At 43.2% G+C, this 24,139-nt stretch overlaps 1 protein-coding gene, 1 long non-coding RNA gene and 1 pseudogene across 4 annotated transcripts; 1 reads left to right on the forward strand and 2 right to left on the reverse strand.

Annotated features, from left to right (window-relative positions):
- Nucleotides 1-534: 534 nt before the first annotated feature.
- LOC100834274 lies at nucleotides 535-7,550 on the reverse strand (annotated as a pseudogene).
- A 13,007-nt stretch (nucleotides 7,551-20,557) lies between these two features.
- Nucleotides 20,558-21,774, forward strand: LOC112269958. Of its 3 annotated transcripts, none has more exons than XR_002962230.1 (3): nucleotides 20,558-21,044; nucleotides 21,258-21,387; nucleotides 21,470-21,774. XR_002962230.1 is itself a non-coding variant. In XM_024457529.1 (2 exons), the coding sequence occupies exons 1-2, from the start codon at nucleotides 20,650-20,652 to the stop codon at nucleotides 21,510-21,512; spliced, it is 438 nt and encodes a 145-aa protein (XP_024313297.1). In that variant the 5' UTR covers nucleotides 20,560-20,649; the 3' UTR covers nucleotides 21,513-21,774. The 3 variants fall into 3 exon arrangements, 1 of the variants encoding a protein (XP_024313297.1); XR_002962229.1 differs by having other exon boundaries at nucleotides 21,258-21,362; XM_024457529.1 differs by lacking the exon at nucleotides 21,258-21,387 and having other exon boundaries at nucleotides 20,560-21,044.
- Nucleotides 21,775-22,917: 1,143 nt separating this feature from the next.
- Nucleotides 22,918-23,593, reverse strand: LOC112270079. Its single transcript, XR_002962388.1, has 2 exons — nucleotides 23,431-23,593; nucleotides 22,918-23,305 (listed from the first exon to the last, which is right to left on the reverse strand). It is a non-coding gene; the product is annotated as an uncharacterized LOC112270079 (long non-coding RNA).
- Between the last annotated feature and the right edge of the window lie 546 nt (nucleotides 23,594-24,139).

Below are 24,139 nucleotides of genomic sequence, written 5' to 3' on the forward strand. Positions count from 1 at the left end.
AACTGAGAACCGAGCTTGGCCGTAAAAAAATTGACAACTGAAAGTTCGGGTCGGTTTTCGGTTTGAGAACGAAGAAATCAATATGTGAAATTCAGACTTAATGATCGATGCAGATTTGTGGAGTAAAAACATTAAGTTTCCGTGATAGTATAAATAAATCTGTAGAGTACTATAATTCCACAGTAAAAAAAATAGCAATATACTCCACAAATCTGCATCGATCATTAAGTCTGAATTTTTACTCCACAAATCTGTCTTAAGTTAAATAGACACAAGCTAAATGGTACTAGCTCCGTTCCATAATTCTTGTTGAAATCTTACATGTATCTAGATATTTTTTTAAAATAGAAACATTTATTTTTTAGCAAATTTAAGATAAGAATTATGAAACAGATGTAATAGAAAATATTGTCAGATTGGATCATTTGTGGAGCATTTCCGATGCTCTCGAGCGGGGCCGGTGTCGCTGGGATCAAGATTCCCAGCCAACGGCCGCCCCCTGTCCCTTCCTGATTTTATACCATAACTCCCAAAGACACAACAATAATCTGTTTTACACACTGAGTATTCTTGCATAAAGCTGCACCAGGGATGGCGAATATGCCTTCTCATAAAAACAAAACTGGAGTTACTGGACACTATTTCAGAAATCTGAACTCCTTCATGCAATTATAGAGAACATGAACGTGTTTCTGGCCAGCTGAAGATACATAGTATGTCAAGCTACCAAAACATAAGAAATACTGCTACCGACAGTAATTCATGGTGTTGTCTTCCCTTCAAAGTAACACAGAAAAACAGGAGGGTAGCCTTGCCAGCATCCACCTAAATAAACAGAAATCCAGCTAAAACGGAACACCATCCACTGCCTCCAAATTAGCAAAGATGATTGTACTCTGAGATTGGCCAACTGATACATAAATAGTTAGTCAGTATAGAAGAAAAGGACATTGTGCCAAATAAATCAAGAGTGGCTAACTGATACGCAAGTAGTTAGTCAGTTCTACCTATAGAACTTCTTCTCAAGAGTCTCCTCCACAGGAAGAAATACTGAATGTGTCTCTCTGTCCTCAGCCTTAAAAGTAACCTTCACCATTTTTCCAATATTTCCGGACAAGATTTCGAACAACTAGTAAGACCAAATATAAATAAAGTAACATGAGAGCATAGAGAAACTCCAAAACGTAACTAATTAGAAAATAATATTCAATATCGTCAAAATACATACTTGCAGTAAATATCAAAAAACAACATATCAAAAAGTGAATGCCAAGGAATAACTAACATTCATAGACGTGCCTGTAAACTCGTAGCCACATGTTCTCCATTACATTTGATAATAAGGTCTTTTTGTTGTAATCCCACAGATCTGACAGCTAGAGATGTCTTGTTGGGAATTATATCAACAAAATAAAGACATGAAAAATGGTAAGATTATATGAAATATCACGCTTATATTGTTTATCATGTGTACGTTAGGACGGTTGATATTCAAATATTCAATCATGCACCAGCTTTAGGAAGCAACAAGCACTAAGATTTACAAACTTAAGATGCAAGGAAGAATAATAAAGGCAGGACATACCAGCTCGACAAGAAACCCATCCAAGCCTTCATATAAAGCAGTGGGAACTTTCACCCAACGTGAAGAATGAGCATTATGCAGATTAACACCAAAAACCCCAATAGTCGGACGACAATATTTTCTGTAAAACAAGCTAAAAAGTAAATAGAGAGCCGGAGAATTTAGAGCTCCAATATTTGACAAAGGTACTAACTGTCTTAAGTTAAATGAGCAACCCCGTGACAATATGTAAAGTAACACAAAACATGTAAACCACTTCAAAATTACGATTTACCATTTAATCAAGCTCTGCACATTTCTTTCTTTCATGAGATTCCTTTGTTATCATATAAATGTAAACTGTGATCCTAAGCATTTGTAATTAACAACAATTTCGTGCTAATAGACCTGGACAAACCTCATTTAGTATTGGATCTATCCAAATTTCTTTGGAAGAGCAAAGACACATCTCTAGAAATTCACAAATATAAAAAAAATGAATATTTCTTCTTGTTACCATATAGAAGAAATGAAAAAAGAAACAACAATGTATAAATAAGAACAGCAGATCATCAAACTGCATACCAACATCCATACCTTCTACTTCGCTTCCCTTAAGAAATATCCCATTGCTTTTACTTGTATTATTAGGATCTGATCTTGTTGGTGTTGATGTTTTGTATCTATGGGAGTGGTGCTCCAGAAAGACCAAGAACTCATGTTCTAGTACCGCAACATGAAATTTGATACAATAATGCATAGCACGCTTGAGAGAAGTGCAAAAGGGGCTAGAGGTGTGAGAAAAACTAGGCCAAATAGGTTTAAGTGGTTATCCTGCTATGCCCCTATCCTTTTGCTCTTCTAAGAGCAACGGTGACCTGCCAATTGTCAAGAGCCTGGAATACACGGGACAACCAAGCGATGAGATTGGGTATCCGCATCAGATGCAAGTTCCTTTTTTGCATCCTACAAGGAGAGATGTTTCTAGGCGGTCGCTTCACCAAAGATATTGCTCAACGCATCACATGACAGGTGCACGATAGACTTTGCACACTACATCCTTCGCCCTTCGACTGTATAGGCATCTTGGCAAGTGGGCTACCAAAGCGATTAGCTTCTACTGAAAGCAAATCAACATAGGCTAAGAGGTAGTGAACTTATCCGATTGGGTATGCAGGAGCCGAAGACATAATCAGTGCTATCCACCCTTGAAGTGTTTCCAGTGCCCCAAACCACAAAAGGCATCTCTAGATGTGAAAATGTCAGGATTTTTCTGGCAACATTGAACCAATGCCATGTAAACAGCAACCCTAGGGGGCTGCTCAAGCTGGGTTCTGAACCCAAGAGGCGCTACGGTGCCTTGACGGCAGCCACACTTCATGGGATAGGGAATTTTTCTATCATGACGTAATCATTGGCTCTTCCTTGGATAGTTGTGAAAATATTTTTTCAAGCCCACACTAGTTCTTTTTGTTGCCAACATTGCCTAAATCATGGGCAACCAAAACCGGAGCCAAAATATTGGCTACGGAATTTTTAATGGGGTCGGCTTGGGCTGAAACCAAACAGATCCTTACTCATACATAATTTAACCAAAGCATGTGGCACCTTTTATATAGGAGGGACTTACCTCTAACGCAAGTACCTATACTTATGTTTCCGAACAAACTTGACCTCAATCACTAAACTACCAAAACAGAAACAAACTAGGGAAAGATGAACCGGCAGAGATAGCTGGGCCTTATATGCATAGCTGCCTAATTGTGTGGTCCTTGAAGGCTGTACACCCATGGCATTAAACCCTCCACAAAGGCAGCTTGTCCTCGAGCTGATAAGAGCTGGCCGTTGTTGCAGTCTGAGGAGGCCTCGTGTTCACCAAAAACAGCACCTCCTGGTCATGGCACCAGATGATCCAGATCAGAGTCCTGACACCGCTGCTAGTAGCTGTCAACTTATATGTTGTGGCAGCATATTGCAGCGCCACAATCATATCTGGTTGTGACACCCATGGTGTGCAAACAGATTGAGGGGATGCACAATCGCACCGAGATGAACTCAGTGGCGGTACAGCATCACCAGATTGTCCGACGTCCTTTGCTGTCAACACTGGTGCCACCAATTGTCTTGCCATTGCCAGCCCCATGGGGATATCAATGTGGAAACCAGCATTTACACAGACTGTCACCAGAACCCATTGGATTAGAACCCTTGCTGCAAACCATTAATGGGAGCACAGTCATTGGATATGACATGAATTGGCATGTACCTAGTACATGAACAGGGGATAATGGCCAGAAGTTTTCTCAAGGCGGTCATGGACCATAATAGTGCTTTGATGGCAGCTGCACCTCACTGGCAGGAATTCCGAAAAGTGGATAAGAGATGGATTAGTTTATTCTCTCCTTAATTCAACCAAAGCATGCAGCAGGCCTTATAACAGAGGGACTTGCCCCTAACACAAGTAACTATTTATAACCTTTCTAGCTTATGTGATCTCAATCTCTTAACTATCAAATAAAATGATAACAAACTGTAGAAAGATAAATCTATAGAGATGGATATCCTTAGATGCATAAATGCCCAGTTAAATGCTCCTCCAAAGCGGTATGCCCATGACAACCATTCTGTAGTTGCTTCAGGAAGAATGGCTCCAATAAGTACTCAACATGTATCATTAGGAAAGAGTCTTGCGCTACACAACAGCATAGACCTTCGGCCAGTCCACTGCTTGCAACATAACCAAAAACTAGACTCCGATAAAGACACATGCTAACTTTTAACAAACTAAGGTGGAATTTTGGTCGCAATGAGCTTGCACCTGCGTGGGAGCTATATAAGCTCAAATATGTATGGGATAATACAACCATTTATCTGGACTAGCTCGGCAGTGCATGTAAAGGAAATAGTTTGTAAGTCGCATCCCACCCGTGCTACAACTACTGAAAGTTTGATGCCATTCCCACAAGCAAACACAGATAGCTCTCGTCAAGGTTTGTGTGAGCTGCTCCCCAGTGAGACACATCATAAAAGACAATTATAATAATTCTTACGGTTTTGCTATTTCTTAGGCGACTGAGAAATAACTATTTCTCAATCGATAATAACAACCTTTTGATTCAATCACTGAGATTCGTGTAAGATTATTGTAGGCCCAATGGATAAGAAAATCTTGATTGGACTAATTCTTAACATCCAGAAGCATACCCAGTTTCTTTGAAATGTTCCCACCATTTTAAAATGATGTTACATGGCATGAAAGGAGTATAATCTAAATCATGGAAAAGCATTCCAATAACTTTGCCTTGTTTGTTTATTGCTGGACCACCAATTGCAGCCTATAAAGAAACAACTGTGTTATACTGCGTACTGCGAACAAAGTAGCATATTTATTCTTAGACAATAAACAAAGTGAAGATGTATTTACATATGTGTTTATAAATGTTGCTTTCTGCATTTCATGGCAAAAAGTAGGGAAACTCGCCCAACGCTCAAACCTGGAACAAAAACAATGAGAAAGAAAGTTAATATTATGTTTCAGTAACGCCTTCTATTAATAGAAAATTATTTTTCAACCTGCAGAAATTATTATTCATAGAGAAAGGAAAAAAAAACTACAAGATGTCATGCTTGGATGGCATTTGCGAGAACGGAATGTAAATCATATTTCAGTCAATGGCACTGCAAAAACGTGTGAATTTGCCAGAATACACTTGGGCCATTATAAAATGTGACTGTTTTCAACAAAAGGGGGCACAATGACTTCCAACCTCAATTCACTATCGCCCCTCCAAGCTCTTTCTCCCTAATCCATTCCACATCACAGGTGCTGGGAGAGGTTACCTCACCTCCAACCCCATCCACCACGTTCTCTGTAGTACTAATCAACTTCTCAGCCTCTGGCCAATTCTGTTGCCGAGTCACAATGGATTCCTTCATTCTAGAGCATCTATTTCCTATCTTGATCTTTTTCGCACAAACATCCCAGCAACCGATCCGCTCCATGCTGCTAGCATCTGGGTGCACCTCCGCCCCAAAACCATCAGCCCGAGAATCACCTCAACGCACCTTTTCATTCTCTTTTGCCCATCTCGCAGATCTCATCGCCGCTCCCATTATCGCTGATCTAAGGTGCTCACCACTTAAAATCCTAACAAGCCTCTCCCTCTCATTCTCTTTTACAGAAAGGAAAAACAGACTCATGCCCTTGACATGTTGATACAGCTCCCACTCACCTTTCATAGTAAAGAGTAGGGCTAGCTAATAATAGTCTCTAGAAAGTCCCTACAAACTCAAATTTAATGGCCAAAGTATGTTCTGGATATGAGTGTGATTCTGTTGTGTATTCTCTTAGTTGTAACAATTACCTGAAAGCTGGATTTCTTATATACACATTACTAACGACACAATATAAGTAAAAGGACATTCACCTGTAAATTCCACAATTCGCTTGAAGCCCAAAGGGCTCTTCAGACTGTCGACCAAGTCCTATAATGGTATCGCCAGGACAAAGCATTTCATGAGCCGCAAGAGCTGAATGGGGCTGCAGAATTAATCCACCGAGATAGTCATCCCTTGGGAGCCTGCTCTCCATATTCTCTCTAATTTCCACCATGTTCAGAGTTTGGACAGCACAGTCAAATGAAACAGACAGTACTAACAAATTCCAGTGATCGTCACAAGCTTCAATGGTGGCATCATAAGAGAACCATCAAATAGATAAACTCTTATCTACAACAAGTACCATAAAAATTAATAACGTATGACGTATCCACTCCACCACCTATAAAAGGATCCATACTCGATAATGACATATTACCTTCTCAATCTTGGGGATCATACCATCATTGCTTTTAGCTATGGCTGGAGATGATAATATTTTCCCAATCATACTGTATTCATTGAATTCGAAGATAAAACCTGAAGCGCTCCGCCACTGATCGCCACTACCTACAATTTGTTTTTGGATATATTAGTTAATAGATTAATAGTTCAATAAAACAATGCATGGAAATATATCCAAAGCAAATTTAATAGATTCTCCTTCAACGTGTATCTGGTTCTTTTAAGAGATATAAACCGTAACCTCTCATAAGATACTATCAACATCGACATGACAGGCAACAATGAGAAAGTAGGCATTAAAGTTATATTCCTAAAAGAAAAAGGAAAAAAACAGTCAAATTACAGTAAGGGACATAAAAAAAATCTTGATTTGTTCCAAACAAAACCTAATAGTCATCAAAGGTGTAACCTTTTCTCGCCCAACTTTGTCGAACTTAAATATAAATTTGAGTTGAACATAGTGCAAACAATATAATTGCTGAAGAACATTTTTTTTGACGTAGCTAAAGAACATTTTTTTTTTGGTTAAGCATGAAGTTATTATTGCTGGATACTGGATAAAAAGTGGCCGAACCGTCAACGTCAGCCACTCCAACCACTGCTTGGGAAACCCGCGCCACGGCCTCCCTAGCTTCTGCGTCAATCGGAAGGTTTGCCTCCCGAGGAATCACCATAGCGCTATCCTCTGCCACGAACATTACGCGAGAAAGGTAAGAGAATCACCAGGAGAAATCAGGAATAATAATGAGAGAAGGTTGTGTCCCATCGCACCTGGCCGGCCGCAGAAGTCGACGAGGCTAATTGTTGCGGGAAGATTCCAAGGATGGTTAGTTGGAACGATAGGATCTATGTTCCTCTTCTTCGCCGGCGGTGGCTGTCCGTGCTCCGAATTCGACAGGGTCAGCAAGGGCGGAGGACCCGGTAAGGTAGGGCGACCGCCCTGTCTGATTTTTGCCTCAGTTACGAATTGGCGAATATTAAGGAGATGAAACGGGGAGCTAAAGGGCGGGATCTGTTCGTGGGGTGACGGAACGAGAAAACCGAAGGGGAGATAGATACCGGCGCTCGCACGAGGAGGAAGACGAGAGACGGAGCGAGGGGGCTGGGGCGCTGCTCGGCCAAAGTACATCAAAAGTTAAGAACACTGGTGAAATTTCAAACCCATTTGAGAAAGTTGACTTCGCGTTGACCAGGATTTAAATCCACTCAAATCCATTCAAATCTGCAAAAGTAAATAGTTTTTTTGAATTTTTCTTCGAGGAGTCAAGTACTAACAATGTTTGCATACTTCCAGTAGTTGTTCCACAACTTCAAATCATGTATGTCGTATCATTTTGGCCCAAACACAACAAATTTAACTGAATTTGAAATTCAAAAAAAATATGAAAACACGTCCAAATTGAAAATGCTTTTGCATACATGCAATACATACCAAATATGCTTAGTGTGCCAAATTTTATGAGATTTGGACAAAGTTTTAAATCCAAATGTCAAAATGAGGTCATTTCTCCAACACCTCCCTGAGGTGTTTCGGAAACACCTCAGGGAGATGTGGTGCAATGTACAGGAAGTACATTGTGAAATTTAGATAATGCTCTGATTTTTTTACGTGATGAATGTATCACTTGTTGGGTTTGCCCAAAGATCAATCACATGAAGATGCACGCGATCGGAAGTTTATTTGGCCAGAGGCACCTGTCGTGCCTCTCTTTTCTTTATTTCTCTTATCAACTCAAAACACACGTTACAACCTAGCCGTATGTGCACGTATATATACACACCGCTGGTCAGAACGAACACCTAAACAGACACTTACTAGTACTCACACGTGACTAACTCCAATCCTAATCACAAGGACTCCAACACGCAGGCTAGCTTAACCAAGAAACTAACCTGATTACAACTCACAAACTCACCTAATCCTAGTAGAACTCATACTCAAGATTAATTCTAACATCACTAAAAATTGACACTTGCAGAAAATCATAATTTTCAGACAAATATTTCAAATTATTAACATTATTATACTATTGAGTTAAGTGTAAATCACAGTAATCAAGGTATAAAATATTTAATTTTCATTGAAACTTATGTGTTTGCGTTCTAATAGGTTACAATGGGTCCAATGGACCTTTCTTACATTAATTTCTTGTGGTAAATGTATTGAAAAAAGTGATTTTTCATTTAATGCCGAAATGTGGTGAAAATCCAAAATATGTACGAAATATAGTAAAATTGCTCGAGAAATTCTGAAATTCTTTGAGAAGAACAAGTAACATGTAAGGTTACCAAAAAAACTATTATATGTTCTAAACCTTTATTTACAAACGTTTTGGACCCAACACTTGAAAATTGGATGAAACTCTATCAGTGGCGGGTCAAGAAAAGCCCGCCACTGATGTAAGCCCGCCACCCGCCACTGATTGTTATGGCCGGTTCGGACATGGATCCCCTGATGTACGTTACCCTGCAGTTTGGTCACTGGTAGGTGGGCCTCATGCCTGACAACCCCACATGTCAGTGACTTTATGTCAGGGGAGGCTACGTCAGAGGATCTCCTTCCGATTCTAGGCCTATCTGACAAGCTACTGCGCATTTTTTTCTTCTTGTTTTTCTTTTTCCTTCCTTTATCCAAAGAAGGACCCACAGTGACTTGTAATCAAACTCACTTTTTCAGTGTTTGTTGCATTATTATTTCGGTGTTTTTGCATTATTATTTTCAGTGTTTCTTGCATTATTATTTTCAGTGTTTTTGCATTATTATTTTTAGTGTTTTTGCACTATCAACGATTCTTGTGGGTCATTTCAGTACGAGATTTAATGTAACTAAAGAAAATTCGAATGGATCTTGAAAATACATACATACATACATACATACATACATACATACATACATACATACATACATACATACATACATACATACATACATACATATATCTCCAGCATTACATATAGAAATATATAAAAAAGGAAAAATACATATGGAATTTTATTCCACGCTCCTGGTGATCTTCTCCAAAGCCTTGGTACATGTCTTCAGTGTACCGATCAACGATCGGAGCACTTCCAAGGAGACTTGTACCGTCGGCGGCAGTGGCGGAGGCGGCGAGGGTGGTTGTGGCGTTGGCGACAGTGGTGGCAGCGACGCACGGCGCGATGGCGGGGCCGTAGGAGCTGGTGGAGGCGCTGGCGGTGGAGGAGGCGCTGGCGGTGGTGCAGGTTGCGGGGTCGGTTGACGTACCACCGGCGGAGGAGTAGGCTGGGCCGGCGATGGAGACACGGCCTTCCTTTTACGGCCGCCTCGCTTGATGCCAGACGTTGGCGGAGGCAGAGGCGGCGTCGGAGTTCGATGACGTGGTGGAGACCGGCAGCATCCATGACCACGGCGGCCAATGCAGCGCCGCCTACTACGGACTTCATCTTCGTCCGATGAAGTCAAGAATGCCGTCCGGCGGTACGGACTTTCTCCGTCGAGCTCCTTATTCTCCGCTTCAATGGAGGAGCACTGGATGGAGTCCCCAGACCACCGCGCCATGTCGATGGATCTTTGGTATCAGGGAAGAAGGCTAGATGGAAAGGCCGGAATGATGGCACGGAATATATAGGCACAGAGCTCTTTCGACAGACTTCCGCACGCCTCCGCAAGTCAACCTCCCTATTAATTAAGGAATATTGAAGGCCAGAGGACACGCGGAAACACATCAGTTTCCCATGCAAGTCCCTGCAACTGCCCACGCACGCTAGTTTCCCATGCAAGTCCGCCACGCACGCCTCCGCAAGTCAAACCGCTCCGGCGTAGAGTCCTCGAGCATTCATGCAAACCGCTTTCAAAGCCCACCACCCAACACTCATCCCCGGAAACCACTCCCCTTCCACTTACCATCGCTACTTAACCCGGCGCCATGGAACTACTTTCTATTCTTCACCTTCTTCTACGCATCTTCACCTCTCTCCACTTCTTCTGTGCGGTTAACCGACGGGCAATGGCGTTCCAAGGCCGCACCTTCAACCCGCCGCCCCTCACGGAGGAGCGGTTGTTCCCACCGGGCGTGCTTGTGGAGCGTACGCTCCAGGTGTGGGCGAAGTCGCGCAGCAGGAGCCCGATGGCGCTTGTCAGGGACTTTCTCCACACCGGTTTCTTACACCGGGAGGCCGTAGGCCCTCCAATGTACCGCGTGGAGCAGCTCCGAGAGGATGGCATCGACACGGCCATCCTAGTGCACCTCACCAATAGCCACGACGCCGAGTACCTCCTTGGCCGTGTGTACTGGTGTGGATGCGAGTTTATCGCATTCACGCTGTAACGTGTACACCAACACGGCGAACACGTTCCCCCACGCCGGCCAGATGCACGGCCTCCCGTACGTCGTGCCGGAGGTGGCGCTTGTGGAGGGGCCTGCCGAGCCTAGGGTGGCAGCGGTGGAGGAAGCCGGCGGCCAGGAGTGATCGGCCGAGTCGTTTTATATGAATGCCGCTAATTGTAAAGTTTTATATGAACGCCGTTAATTGTTAGAATATGCACTGCATGTTCTATGATGATGAACCGCTTTATTGAACTGCCTGTGATGTGATCGCTTCCATAATTGTGATTGTAAAGTTTTATATTAATGTCGTTAATTGTTAGAATTTGCTTTCTTCGATTAGGCTATGTAGACGCCGCTTCCCTTTGCAAGTCTCGCCGGCGAGCCCACGGAGGCGTATCTGGCGACGCCGTTGCCAAGGCGAGCACGGAGGCGTATTTGGGAAAGGGATGAGAGAGATAGGCTTCCCTTCGCAAGTCTCGCCGGCGAGCCCACGAAGGCGTATCTGGCGGCGCCATTGCCAGGGCAAGCACGGAGGCATATTTGGCGGGGGCAGCGACGTATTTGGGAAAGGGATGAGAGAGATAGGCGACGGACCCACCTGTCAGGACGTGGCCCGCATGTAAGGTAACCAGACCCGTTAAGACCTGCCCGCTTGCACTGTCTCCTCGCAACCCCACACGCCAGAAACGCGACTCCGAGCCCACCTGTCAGCACTCCCCGTGGCCCACCCGTTAGAACCAAACGGTCAAAGGGGCTTAACCGTTAGCAGGTGCTCCGTGAGGGCATTTGTGAGGAATCGCGAAACGAACAAGTGTAGCAGCGAGCACTATTTCTGGCCTCGGGTATAACTGAGTACAGCTAAGGAAAGAGGGGCACATAAATAAAAAACCCTTCCCTAAAACATTGGATATTAGAAACATATATAGCATTAAGATTATTACTCATGCCATTGCGGCTGCATATTACTCATATTTATATGCAATGTGACATTGTACTTGCATGAGTTCAGATAGTATAACCAGCTTGCGAGCATTTCAAATATCAAAGTGGATCCCAAAAAATAAAGAAAACCCACCCATACAAATATTGAATGTAAAAAACAAAACATTATATAAGATTTTATTAAAAAATACAAACTAAACACATTAGAATGCATTTTTGTAATCATAAAATAAACATTCAATGTTATATGTCTGATATACGAATTCGCCTACCTCAACGTATTTTTGTGCTTCGCTCATGATGGTTAGCACGACAATGAGGAGGCTACCAATTCCTAATCGAATTGTAACTCATGTTCCTACTAGCGATGGGTACACGGCGGGCGATGTCGGCTGCGGTGGAGATCGGCAAAATTCAGGACAGGGTCTTTTTATTTTAGTTTAGTTTAGTATATTTTTATTACAGCCCACGGGATCGTTATAATTCACCCTCGGCTTGAATAAATTGCGGAGAGGCCTAGAAAGTGTTCTAGTTTCGTGATTTTGGAAATATACTTGTTCGGTCTGGACTCAAAAGAAAAAGAAAGGGATTGGGTTAGAATCTCAAAGGCGTAGTAACCTTGCTATTAATTTGGAAAGGTTCAATCGGTTCAAGTCCGAGGCTAAGTGATTTGGAAATATTTGATCAGTCTGGACACTTTGGCTAACGATTCCCTTGAATCTCCTCCTAATATAGATATATAACAACGTTGTAGAACAAATATTTAGGTGTCAACAACAATAACAGTGTCATTGACTATGGGGAATCTTTGTTGTGGTTGAAAGCTAATGGATCCAAAGAAACCAAATTCATCTGATGCCTCGCTCGTTGTGAAGTCTGTACGGTTAAGAAAGAAGAAAGCAAGTGCCTCGGGGGCTCCTAAGAAAGAAGAAACACAAACAGGATTGGATGCCAGCACAAGCACGATCGCTACGGTCGAATCTGTAATCACGTTGTCACTTCCGGTCGTTCCGGAAGGCTTGAACATGCATGATACTATTGCAGGTGGTTTCTTGGCACCCTTAATGCATCAAGAAGGGTAACAAGCTTGCCGCTAGTACCATCCCCACAGGGAAACAGAATTCGGCATGCCTCATCCGATAGGTCCCGTTCCTTCTCAATCTCCATTAGTGATGATACCTTCCGAACTTACAAGAGGGAACAATGTGGAGTCAGGAGACTCCGAGACGGGAAACGGAGGAGTCCCCATCCAACTCACGCTTACCTCCGACGATGCTCGATGCAGTCACAAGTGTGTAGTACCTTGATACAACCCCTATTGGGGAACCCGCCCCCCGATTTTGCTCCAGACACGCTTGCTTGAAATCAACCTTGCTTCTTGAATCCTCCTGAAGCGCCCCTCGTTCCCCCTTCAGGGGCGGGACAAAATCAGGAGCTCTCGTCAACGTTCGTACCATCAAGAGACGATGAGATCATTCTCCAAGCTACTCTTCCAGTGACGGGAGGGATCCTGAAGTGTAAACTTTCACCGGGATCGAACGGTGGGATCTTCGGAAAACTTCAAAACACCGAGTGCTATTTGGTTTTCTCGCGACCGTGTGGGACAGCACGAACATTCGACTTGTTCAAAAGTTTCCCACTGTCGCAAGAAAGGTTTCCACGATCCCTTCGGTGGAATTGGACTGAATTTTGTCTACCACTACAGTGTGAAATTTCGTCGCGATCGAACGGTGGAATCTCCAGAAAACTTCAAAACATCGAATGTTGTTTGGATATCTCACGGCAGTGCGGGACAACACGAACGTCCGACTTGTTCACATGTTTCCCGCTGCCTCAAGAAATTTTTCGCCTATCCCTTTGGCAGGCTTGCGTGGAATTGTGTCTACTACAAGCTCGTGAAAATTTCATGGTGATTCAACGGTGCAATCTCCGGCAAATCGAAAACACCGGTATTGTTCAGAGTGAAAGAGAGAGAAGGAAATATTATTTAATGTCCATAATGCTCTTTTTATGAAGGTAATGTCTTTTTGTGAAGGGGCACGGAATAATCTCGACGGTCCTTCTGTTTTCACAAGACTAACGATGTATAGAATCAGACGTCTAAAACACATTTGTTGGGGTCACAGCCACAATAAAGCGACTTTGATACGCAGCCGTTCTGATAGCAGGTCAGCTCCTTGCAGCACGTCGTATCAATGCAGGTCGTCTTGTCGTTGTTGCAGCATTTGCAGTTGTCGCAGTTCCTAGAGGTTCCTTCGCCGATGATCGCCGGAACCTCCGGCGGCCCCTCCCTCGTCCACTCTGCCGGTACCAAATCTGCCGCATCGCACCCTTGCAAGCTTCCACCTGATATATCAATTGCAATCAGCAAATTGTACAGTAGTATTTTATCCAGGCATCTCAGCGATCTATTAATCTTTCTAGCTATCTTAACGAGAAATTAAAAGATAGGAGGGTGCTGCAGAACAGGGACAGGAGTGCAGCGCTGAGCAAAATCACGGCGAGTCGGTAGGCCATGGTTGTCTGACGGAGTCAGAAGAATAGGAAGTTTGTGTTATGTATGATCTTGACGAAAATTCTAGCTGGAGATGATCTTGGCACAGCAGTGAACGGAAGAGGAAATTTATAAATGGAGCTAGGTGCTTGGATAACTCATGCATTAACTCGTCCAAATATTTTATTCATTGCATTGAAATGATGCTTGTAATAGACATGATTTTTTTTTAATCGGAAACTGTATGGGAGGTTCCGACAATGAGTCTATTACATTTTGAAAAGTGTTATGTACAGAGTTTATATTTACAGAGCTAAGGTAAAAACCTCAGCCAAAAAAGAAAAGGAGCATGGAGATATCTTCAATGAAATATCTCTTCCAAGCTCGAAAATTAGGTCTTGTGCCTTCAAAGATCCTACTGTTGTGCTGCTTCCAAATATTCCAGCAGCTCATGGCAGCCACATCCACAAAGAAAGGGTGACCAAATGTTCTCTTACTCTCTCGAATGACTTGCTTGAAATCCACTCCAGGAGACCACTGAATTTGCAGGTAACATGATATCATGGTGAGATTTTTGTTTAGTTTGTATATGCATTAACTAGCTACTAGTAGATGGGTAACTTCTGGCTTAATTATTCCTCATTTTACTTGGGTAAGCAATTATATGCATCACTTACTACTCGTATGCCTCTCTTTAATTGACCCGGATATCTCTCATGTTTTCCCGCTTCTAAATATTTTCAGTGAATTCCATTTTGTTTACCCTCTATTTTTATTTTTGTGACACATTTATCTTTTTAGTGGATTTTCTACAAACTTAACCCATTTAAACAAACATGTGACACAAAATACCCCATCTAATGTTTTTATTTTTTATTTTTTTCCGGAGTTATCGCACGTCGGCCAACTCATCAGGCCTATCCGGCGTGAGAAAACAATCATAATTTAATTTTATAAAAATATATATTAATATCTACAATATCAAATATGTATAATATCAAGACATATATAAAAGATTTAATAAAATTATTTTAAAGTTATATTTAGAAACAAAGGGAGTGCTTACTTTATGAGAGTCCAAGCATTGATCGATCACAGGCGCGCGGGAGCTCCTACTCAGCGGCCTAGCTACGTACCAATAATTAAAAATAAAAAAGATCTCCATAGATATCTAACAGCCGGTAACTATTATTACTCCATCTATTTCAAAATATCAATATATTTGAGGATGTCTAAGTCAAATTTTATCAACTTTGACCATATATGTAGAAAAAAAAATACCAACATATGATACACCAAACTAGTATCTTTAAGATCAAATATTTTCATATTACATTTCTTTGGTCTTGCATATGTTGCTATTTATATTTACAAATTTGGACAAAGTTGAAATAAACTTAACAACCCCAAAAAAGTGCAATTCCATTGGTTGGCCGAAATTGGATCCTGCACGCGAAGTGACAGAACAGGGAGAGGGACAATTGGAATTTGGAAACAGAGGAGTCTTTTTTTTTTGGCGTCAGAAACCCCAAATCGGCCGCCTCCGGAAGATGAGCGCGCCACATGCCGTCCGATCATCCTGCATGAATCTCCTCCTTCCCCGCAACACAAATCCCCGCTTGCAACACCGACGGCGCTGGCCTCGCAGCAGCAGCGGCCCTTACAGCACCACCTCCATCGCTCGCAGCACGATGGCCGCAGCTTACTGCCCATGACGGCCACCGCCTCATCCCATTGCAGCACCATCTCCACCGCTCACAGCACCGCTGCCTCCCCTCGCAGCACCTCCACCACCCGCTCGCAGCATTGCCGCCCTTGGCTCGCAGCGCCGCCGTCTCCTCATCGCAGCAACATCGCCTCCCGCTCGCTGCACCGTTTTCTCCCCATCGCAGCAGCGCGGCCTCCTGCTCGCAGTGTCTCTGCCCTTGCGTCGCAGCGCCGCCGGTGGGAGCCATGGCGGCTGCATCGGAGCACTGGCGGAGCATCATGGAGGCCAACATGGACTGCAGCCCCCCCTTCCAAGTTGCAAATTTTCTTTTACTATGTATGCTTATCGTGCATCAGCACAATTTATCTATCAAGTAGACATGCTTTCAGTTGGACATAGATATATTCCATCTTATTCATGGGTTAAATCGTCGTGAAATCGTAGGAAATGTGCACGAGAATCTACCTCCGTGGCCTAGCTCTCTTCAATCAGTGATATGCTGCCCAGCTCTCTTAATTATCGAGCTGCACAACCGGCCACAAAAACAAGACTCAACCACAATAACCAACAGATCGAACATGTTGTGTTATATCATGAGGTCGACTATAATTTAATGAATTTTGGTCTCACATTCTTTTCCGCAATTGCTTATCTCTATCATTTTAGTTAATTACACACAAAATAATGGTTATATATTTTACATTATTGTCCTATAATTCAAAAAACCTGCCCTAATATATATAGTATTCTATGTGTTGCATGTTAATGTTTAAATACTCCGTGATATATGTATGTATTTTTTCTCATTTCCCTTTTTTCTAAATCTTGTTTTTTCGAAAAAGGGTTGAAGCCGCCGCCTCTGCATCAATCGATGCACAAAGCCATTTTTTCTAAACCATGTCAAATACTATGTAAATCGATGAAACTGAACATATAAGATTATACGAATCCAGCTAAAATTTGACGACGTACTCTGCAAAGTCAAATAATTTTTAATAAAAAAATCAGCCCTCCTTAGCTTTCTGTCACGCTCCGACACTGCATCAGAGGGAGGACTATGGCAGCAGCGACGAGGGAGAGAGAGGAAGAATCCTGCTGGATCAGAGATGTGATTTCAAGAAGAGGAGTGAAGGAGAAGGAGAATCATCGGGAAGATAAGGGAGAGGTACGTGGATGGGACCCACATGCACCATTATCTTTTTTTCTCCACAAAAATCCACGTGTTGAGCTCTAGAGACGGCCGCCCGCGCACGTTCCATCGGTCGGTCTAACCCAATCGTTTTCCTTTTTTTTAGCAAAGGAAACAGAGGGGATGGCGCTGCAAACGTGGAACAAAAACTTTATCAGCCCAAAGGCCCAAGCCCAAGTGTGGTGCAAACGCATTGAAATCCGAGTGATAGCAGAACAGGGAGAGGGACAATTGGAATTTGGAAACAGAGAATCACGTTGTAGTAGAAGCGTACTACATTTGTACGATATATATACGTATAGCAGCTCATATTTTTGGTGTGGCTGACATGGATCGATCCAAGCGTATTTTGGTCCTCAAATTTTTGCTCAATTACAATGCTTGATGGAAAAAAAATACCAAACAATTCTAAAACGGCGGCAAATCCTCAAACTCCCGGCAAACAATCAATCCCATGCAAAGAAAGGGCAAAAATGATCATCAATTCTAATACAACTGCCCGCGATTTATTCCTCTGTTCATACACCCCAAGTCCCCAACTCGTTAAATTACTCAATGGACCACACAAGCTTTGGGGTCGCAGCCGCTGTAAAGCACTTGAGGAGGCATGCAGCCTTGATCCCGCACACAATCTTTCTAGCCTAGTCATATTATGAGTAAGTTAGGTAGTAACTTAAAATGTCAACTAGACATTTTGGTGACATGATATGGTATTAAATGAAAAAAAAGATATGGTAACTAAATATGTTAGCATAACATCACACAAACCAACGTAAGATGAGTTTACAACCTAATAAATGACAGTATACATGACACCACATCTATGTTACTACCCACTATGGAGGTAGTAACTTAGCTAGTAAAATATACATGTTAGTACTCTAAGTTACTCTCCACTATGACCAGCCTTACAACAATTCGTTTCTATGCAGGTCCGCGGGTTCAAGTGGTTGCAGCATCTGCACTTGTCGCAGTTCCTAAACGTTCCGCTAACCGCAGCCTCCGCCGGCCGCCACACCCGCCCTTTTGACGGCGGCTCCCAAACCGGCACCAAATCCGCCATGCTTAATCTTGATAATCCAAGTCTCTGAGACTCTGACGTCAGTAAATAATTGGGTATTACTTAGAAGCATCGACAGGATAACTGAATGTAATGCATATTAGTCAGTACCCTTGTCTTGGTTGAGCAAAGCCATAACAATTGCTGCAGAAAGCTGAATACTCCAATGAAAAGACCCATGCGATTGCCCACTGAAAATCTTCACAGGCAACTAATCCGAGATATTGTTCAGTTATGTGCTTGAGCTGAACCCACCTAACTGAATCCAACTGAACAAAACATTGCAATTGTTGGTCACAGAAATATACCTCCCAAGCAGAGCACGGCTTTTGTTTGAATATATATCAATCACTGAATTCTGCAACTTGTTAACCGTCAGGAACACGGAACAATTGGAATAGTGAATTTTGTACTCATGCTCAACAAGTGCTAGCTGTCCCGGGTCCCATGGTAATCCCAAGCATTCATCAATGCCAATTATAGCGAACAATCGAGTTCTATTTCCCTGCAGGAAACCACCCGGATTCCAAGGAAACAAGGACAGATTAGAATCAAATATCATACCATCCGGTGATGAACTTGTAACAGCTTGTGGTGCGGACTTTGAAGTTTTCATCGTGGCTGTACTTGATACACATTGCCAAAATAAGCAACCAAGTGACGGCCACGGAGGCTTCAGCTGCAAGCCATCATTAATTTCAGAGTCCGGTGCCGCACGCATGAGAGTACTCAAGAGATTGACAAGTCCACCACTGGAGCTGCCATGGTCGCTATGCAGTTTGGCGTGGCGGTTGGAGAAACCTTGTCCAAAGCCCTGATATAGAATGCGGCGACAGGGAGCCTCCGTTATGGCCTTATGCACCACACACACAGCCAAGCAGTGAGCCGGTGTTATGGGATTGAAGTTGGTGGTGCCTATGTTGTGTCTGGCGTCGATTACAGTGGAAGGCGCCACAGAGCTGGGGTCATCTTCGTCAACCTTGTGCATCACGACCACTATGAGATCGGCAGCCATCGGCGTTGCGTTGTATAGTGGTGCACGGACCAAGGAGTTGGAGGCCACGAAGTGGACATCGTCCTCATCGGCCATCGGCGTGGCCGCTGTTGGAGTAGTCACCATCGCCGCTGAGCCCGCCTCAGCTACAAGAACCCGATGTGGATGTAGCAGAAGTCGTGTCCGGCGTGGAGATGTCCGTGAGCATGGTCGCCGATGTGAGATCACTGTCGCCCTCGCTGACCACGAGCACAACCGGGACGGTGGCGGACGCCGCTAGAGAGGGCTTGGAGGAAGCCGGCGTTGCTGCAGGAGACGCTGCAATGGCTGCAGTCGCCGATGTGGCCGATGGCTCCACGTCCCACAAAGCTCGCCAAATTCTGAGGGAGCAGCAACCTTCGTAGATGCACTGGCCATTCCACTCCTTTCGTGCTTGAGCCGCTGCTTGTCAGGAACTGAAGAGGATTTGGGCAGCCACCGAGATGACTCCCATGGATTTGAGGGACAGATAAACAACCATCTGCTCCACACCTAATGGATCGAAGATGTCATGGAGCAATTCTTCACTGATTGGATAAATAGCACAGTCGACAACAAGCGCGACACCATAATCTAGAAGCGCTGGGCGGCTGGACATTCTCATGAACTGATGGTGGATGGGGAGAAATATTGAAAGAGAATTTGTGGATTTTTGGTGTGGATCGACTGGGAAGGGTGTTGGTTGGCTCTGATGCCGGATGTAAGGAACCTAATACTTGTATTACTGAATCACCATCTAGTTTGGTTACAACTCAAGGATTCATGGAGAAGAAGAGAAAGAAGAAGCAAGACACGCCCTAAGCCACACCTCGCCGAAGCCGCCGTCAAGTCCTTTCCCAGCCAATTCTTCTTAGTAGCCTCTTCCAGTATGTGTAGTTGGTTCCATTCCTCGGATCCAGGTGGGCCAAGCCCAACAAGCCCCACCATCCAGTTCAGCCGAAGAGGTCGCTGACACATATAACATGAGGAAGAGAATCTCGGCGAGTCGCCAGGCCATGGTTGACTGACGGCGGAAGAGCTAGCTTAATTTGCTGTGATCTTGGAGAGGAGGGCGATTCTAGCTGGCGATGATGATCTTGCGAGAGAGAGAGAGAGAGAGAGCAAGCCAGGCCATTAATGATGATCTTGCATTAATTTCGTCCAGATAATTCATTGATTAAACTGAAATTAATAAGGCTTAATTTGGATCCGTTTCTTCATTTGTTTTGGTGAATGGATAAACAATTAGAATTTCGGAAATGATGATGTGATTTTTGTTTTGAGGGGCAAAGACAATGATATTTTATTACAATGAGTACGCTTTTTAATGTTTTTTCTCCACTTATATCACAAATTCTTGTCACGATACATGATGGACTTTACCCAGCAAGGTTGTCACGATGTTTCCTTCATTTATGTCACAATCTATTCATTTAAGCGTTGCGCTCTTGCTCGGAAGCGCAAGCGCTGGGAGTGGGAGGGACCTCGACATCGGGCTCGAGCAGGTCCTCGTCGACCGTCCTGGTTGGAGATGGATATTGCCACTAATGAGGGGAGCCCTCGGTCCACTGCCCGCCGTGGTGAGACAGAACTAGGGAGCTCCCAGTCCGCCTTCCTCCGCCGACCACATGACGCCTCCAATTCCAACAACGACTGTGGCGATGAGGAGGCGTGTGTCGTCAGGAAAGACATCCCCGATTTGTGGGTAACTTTCCTGACCAACGATAAGCGCCGGCGGAAGATCGACGACGAGAGGATCGCGTGGGCCATAGAAGAGTCCAAGGAGCTCGAGATAAGGTCAGCTGGCGCTCGGAGGCGGGGATGCCGACCCTCATCCCCATCTCCTCCGACTCCGAGTGACCCAAGGAGCTCGCCGACGCTCGCCGACGACGCCGTGCCCAAATCTGAATTGAAGACTCCGATGAGGTGATTGCACCTTTTGTTAGGTAGTTCTAGGTTGATGTTTAGGTTGAAGATGATGAAATGTATGTTGTCGAACCATGTTGGATGATGAACTGACGATGAACTTTGTCTTCGAATTTTAGCGCCAATTAGTTTTTTTATTTTTATTTTACAATACTCATTTTAGGCTCTATTTTTCCTGCCTGGACCAAATGAAAACCATATAACCATATTTAGGTACCCCGTATAAGCGTTTTAAGGCCCGGAGATATATGCAAAAAACAAGTGAGATAGCAAATTTTTGTTGCAACAATATACAAGTTACATAACTTGTCCGCACAGGTGCCCGCCCCAAACACTGGCCCAGGTGTTTTTTTTTTGTTTTTTTTTTCAATTTAACTGGTTTAATTTCGGTTTGTCTTACCTAGCTAATCGAAGCTCTCTCTCAGGGCCGAAAAAGGTGAATGTTGGACAAAGCTTTCTCTTGCCTAGTCAGTCAAAATGCGCTCCACAAATTTTTTGCTACGTATGATCTGGAGGAGGACAATTCTAGGTGTAGTTTGAAAATTTATGGTTGTGTGCATTAATCAATACAGAGACGGCGGGCCTCCCTTCTTTTCGAATTTTTTTTGCTGGAGTCTGGAGATGATCTCGACAGAATCGGTGAGGAAATTCATAGATGGAGCTATGATATTACGCTATTCAGTTTACAATGGGCATGATATTACGCTATTCAGTTTGTACATACATTAATCTCGTCCAAATATTTTATTGTTTGCACTGAATCATGCTTGCAATGGGCATTAATCTCGAGAGATTTTTGTTCAGTTTGTATATGCATTAATTAACTAGCAACTAATCAGGTGGTTACAAGCTGTCATACATTTTGATTGGTTAAGACAAACTTAATCAACAATTCTCTGCTTATTTAGGGTGCTACCAGGAGGATTTGATCATATATCTCACTTTATTTAGACAAATAATTATACCCTAATTATATACATATTCTTACATTTTCATTAATCGTATACCTCTCTTTAATTGGTCATCTCGATCGATGGTTTCCCACCTTTTAATATTTTTATTAGCGGACCCAAAGTGACAGAACAGGGATAGGAACAATTGAAAACAGAGATGGTGCTGCGACGTCCAACAATTTAGGTTCTCAATTTTTAGCCGAATTAGAATGTCTATGAAAAGAAGTACTTCCTCCAACCCATATTACTTGTCGAAATATTACATATATATATTGAGACGCCTTTTAAAATAGATAGTACATACATATTTGGACAAATTTGAGACAAATAATATGGGTTGGAGGGAGTACTAAACAATTCAGAATCAACAAATCCTCGATTCCACCCAAAGAAAGTGCAAATGATCAATTTAACACAGAAAGGAGGGTTAAAGACACACAGTTCCTGGCGATTTGTTCCTCTGTTTGTACCCTCGACAAGGCAGGAGCTTTATTACTCAGAAACAAGGTTACAATCAGCAGCCACAAAGTGATAGATAATCTTCTCGAACTACAAGCTAAGAAATCTGCAAAGAAAGGGCAAAAAAGATCCAGTGCTCCCTATTGTTCAAACTTCATGAAATCAGTTTCAAAAAATCTGATTTTTTTTTGTAGTATTAGTATAGACGTATACTACATATCTGTACATTTTCGTGTAAATATATATTGATTTGTGGTCTGTACAAAAATAACAAATCTGAGGAGATACGATAGCGCTATTATACATCTCCCGATTTGTTATTTTTGCACAGACCACAAATCAATATATCTTTGCACGAAAATATATAGATATGTAGTATATGTCTATACTAACACTTAAAAAAAAATTCAGATTTTTTTGAAACTGATTTTCATGAAGTTTGAACTATAGGGAGCACTGGATTTCGGGAGCCAAAGTGGGTTTCCGAAAAAGGATCATCAATCAATCCCATGGAAAAAATACCAAACAATGATCCTCAATTCTAATACAACTGCCCGCGATTTATTCCTCTGTTCATACACCCCCCAAGTCCCCATCAATGGACCACACAAGTTTTGAGGTCGCAGCCGCAGTAGAGCACCTTAGGAGGCATGCAGCCTTGATCCCCGCACACAATCTCCTTACAGCAATCTATTTCTACGCAGCCCCGCGGGTTCAAGCGGTTGCAGCATGTGCACTTGCCGCAGTTCCTGAACGTTCCGCTAATCGCAGGCTCCGCCGGCCGCCACGCTCGCCCTTCCGACGACGGCTCCCAAACCGGCACCAAATCCGCCGCCACGCTTCCACCTGCTGATGACCCCAAGTCTTTGGCGTCAGCAACAATTAATCGTGTTTTACTTGCGAGCATCGACCAAAAGGGGATTTATTACCTCTCTTTCGGTTAACAAGAAAAACATTGGAGTAGATTGTTTTACCTTGTACATGGATGGTGCATTGGTACTGCATAACACGAAGAGGAGAAAAATCTTGGCGAGTCTCCAGGCCATGGTTGTCTGACGGTGGAAGAGCTCTCTGCCTTGCTCTGATGATCTGATCTTGGAGAGGGATGTTCTAGCTGGAGATGATAGATCTTGCGATAGAGAGCACACGACAGGCCATTTATGAATGGAATCGTGCTTTGTGTAACTGTAGGCACCAATTTTGTCCAGATATTTCATTGATTAAGCTGAAATTAATGAGCGACACATTGGATCCTTTTCTTCGTTTTTTAGTGAATGAATAAGCAGCTAGAATTTTGGAAATGATGAGGTGATATTTAATTACAATGAGTACAGTTTTTATTTTTATTTTTTCATTTATATCATATGATGGACTGTACCCGCAAGGTTGTTACGAGGTTTTCTTCTTTTATGTAACAATCTGTTCTTTAACGACACACTGTCATACGGGTCACAGTTCCGAAAATTCGGACTCCTTTGTCCGAGATCAAGATGAGATTGGGTCTGTCACTGAATGTTGATGGAAATTTATTTATCTATTCCCCTTGAGGAAACGATTCTAATTTCCCGATTGATTTCTGTCTTCCGTCGGTCGCCTTGACAGCTCGCCACACATCCCAGTCTCCGCCCACGTGTTTCCTTTGTTTCTAGGAGATCGTCCAGTACCGAAACTTGTTCCTGAACA

Source organism: Brachypodium distachyon, chromosome 1 (assembly GCF_000005505.3).
Source record: "Brachypodium distachyon strain Bd21 chromosome 1, Brachypodium_distachyon_v3.0, whole genome shotgun sequence".
Lineage (NCBI taxonomy): Eukaryota > Viridiplantae > Streptophyta > Magnoliopsida > Poales > Poaceae > Brachypodium > Brachypodium distachyon.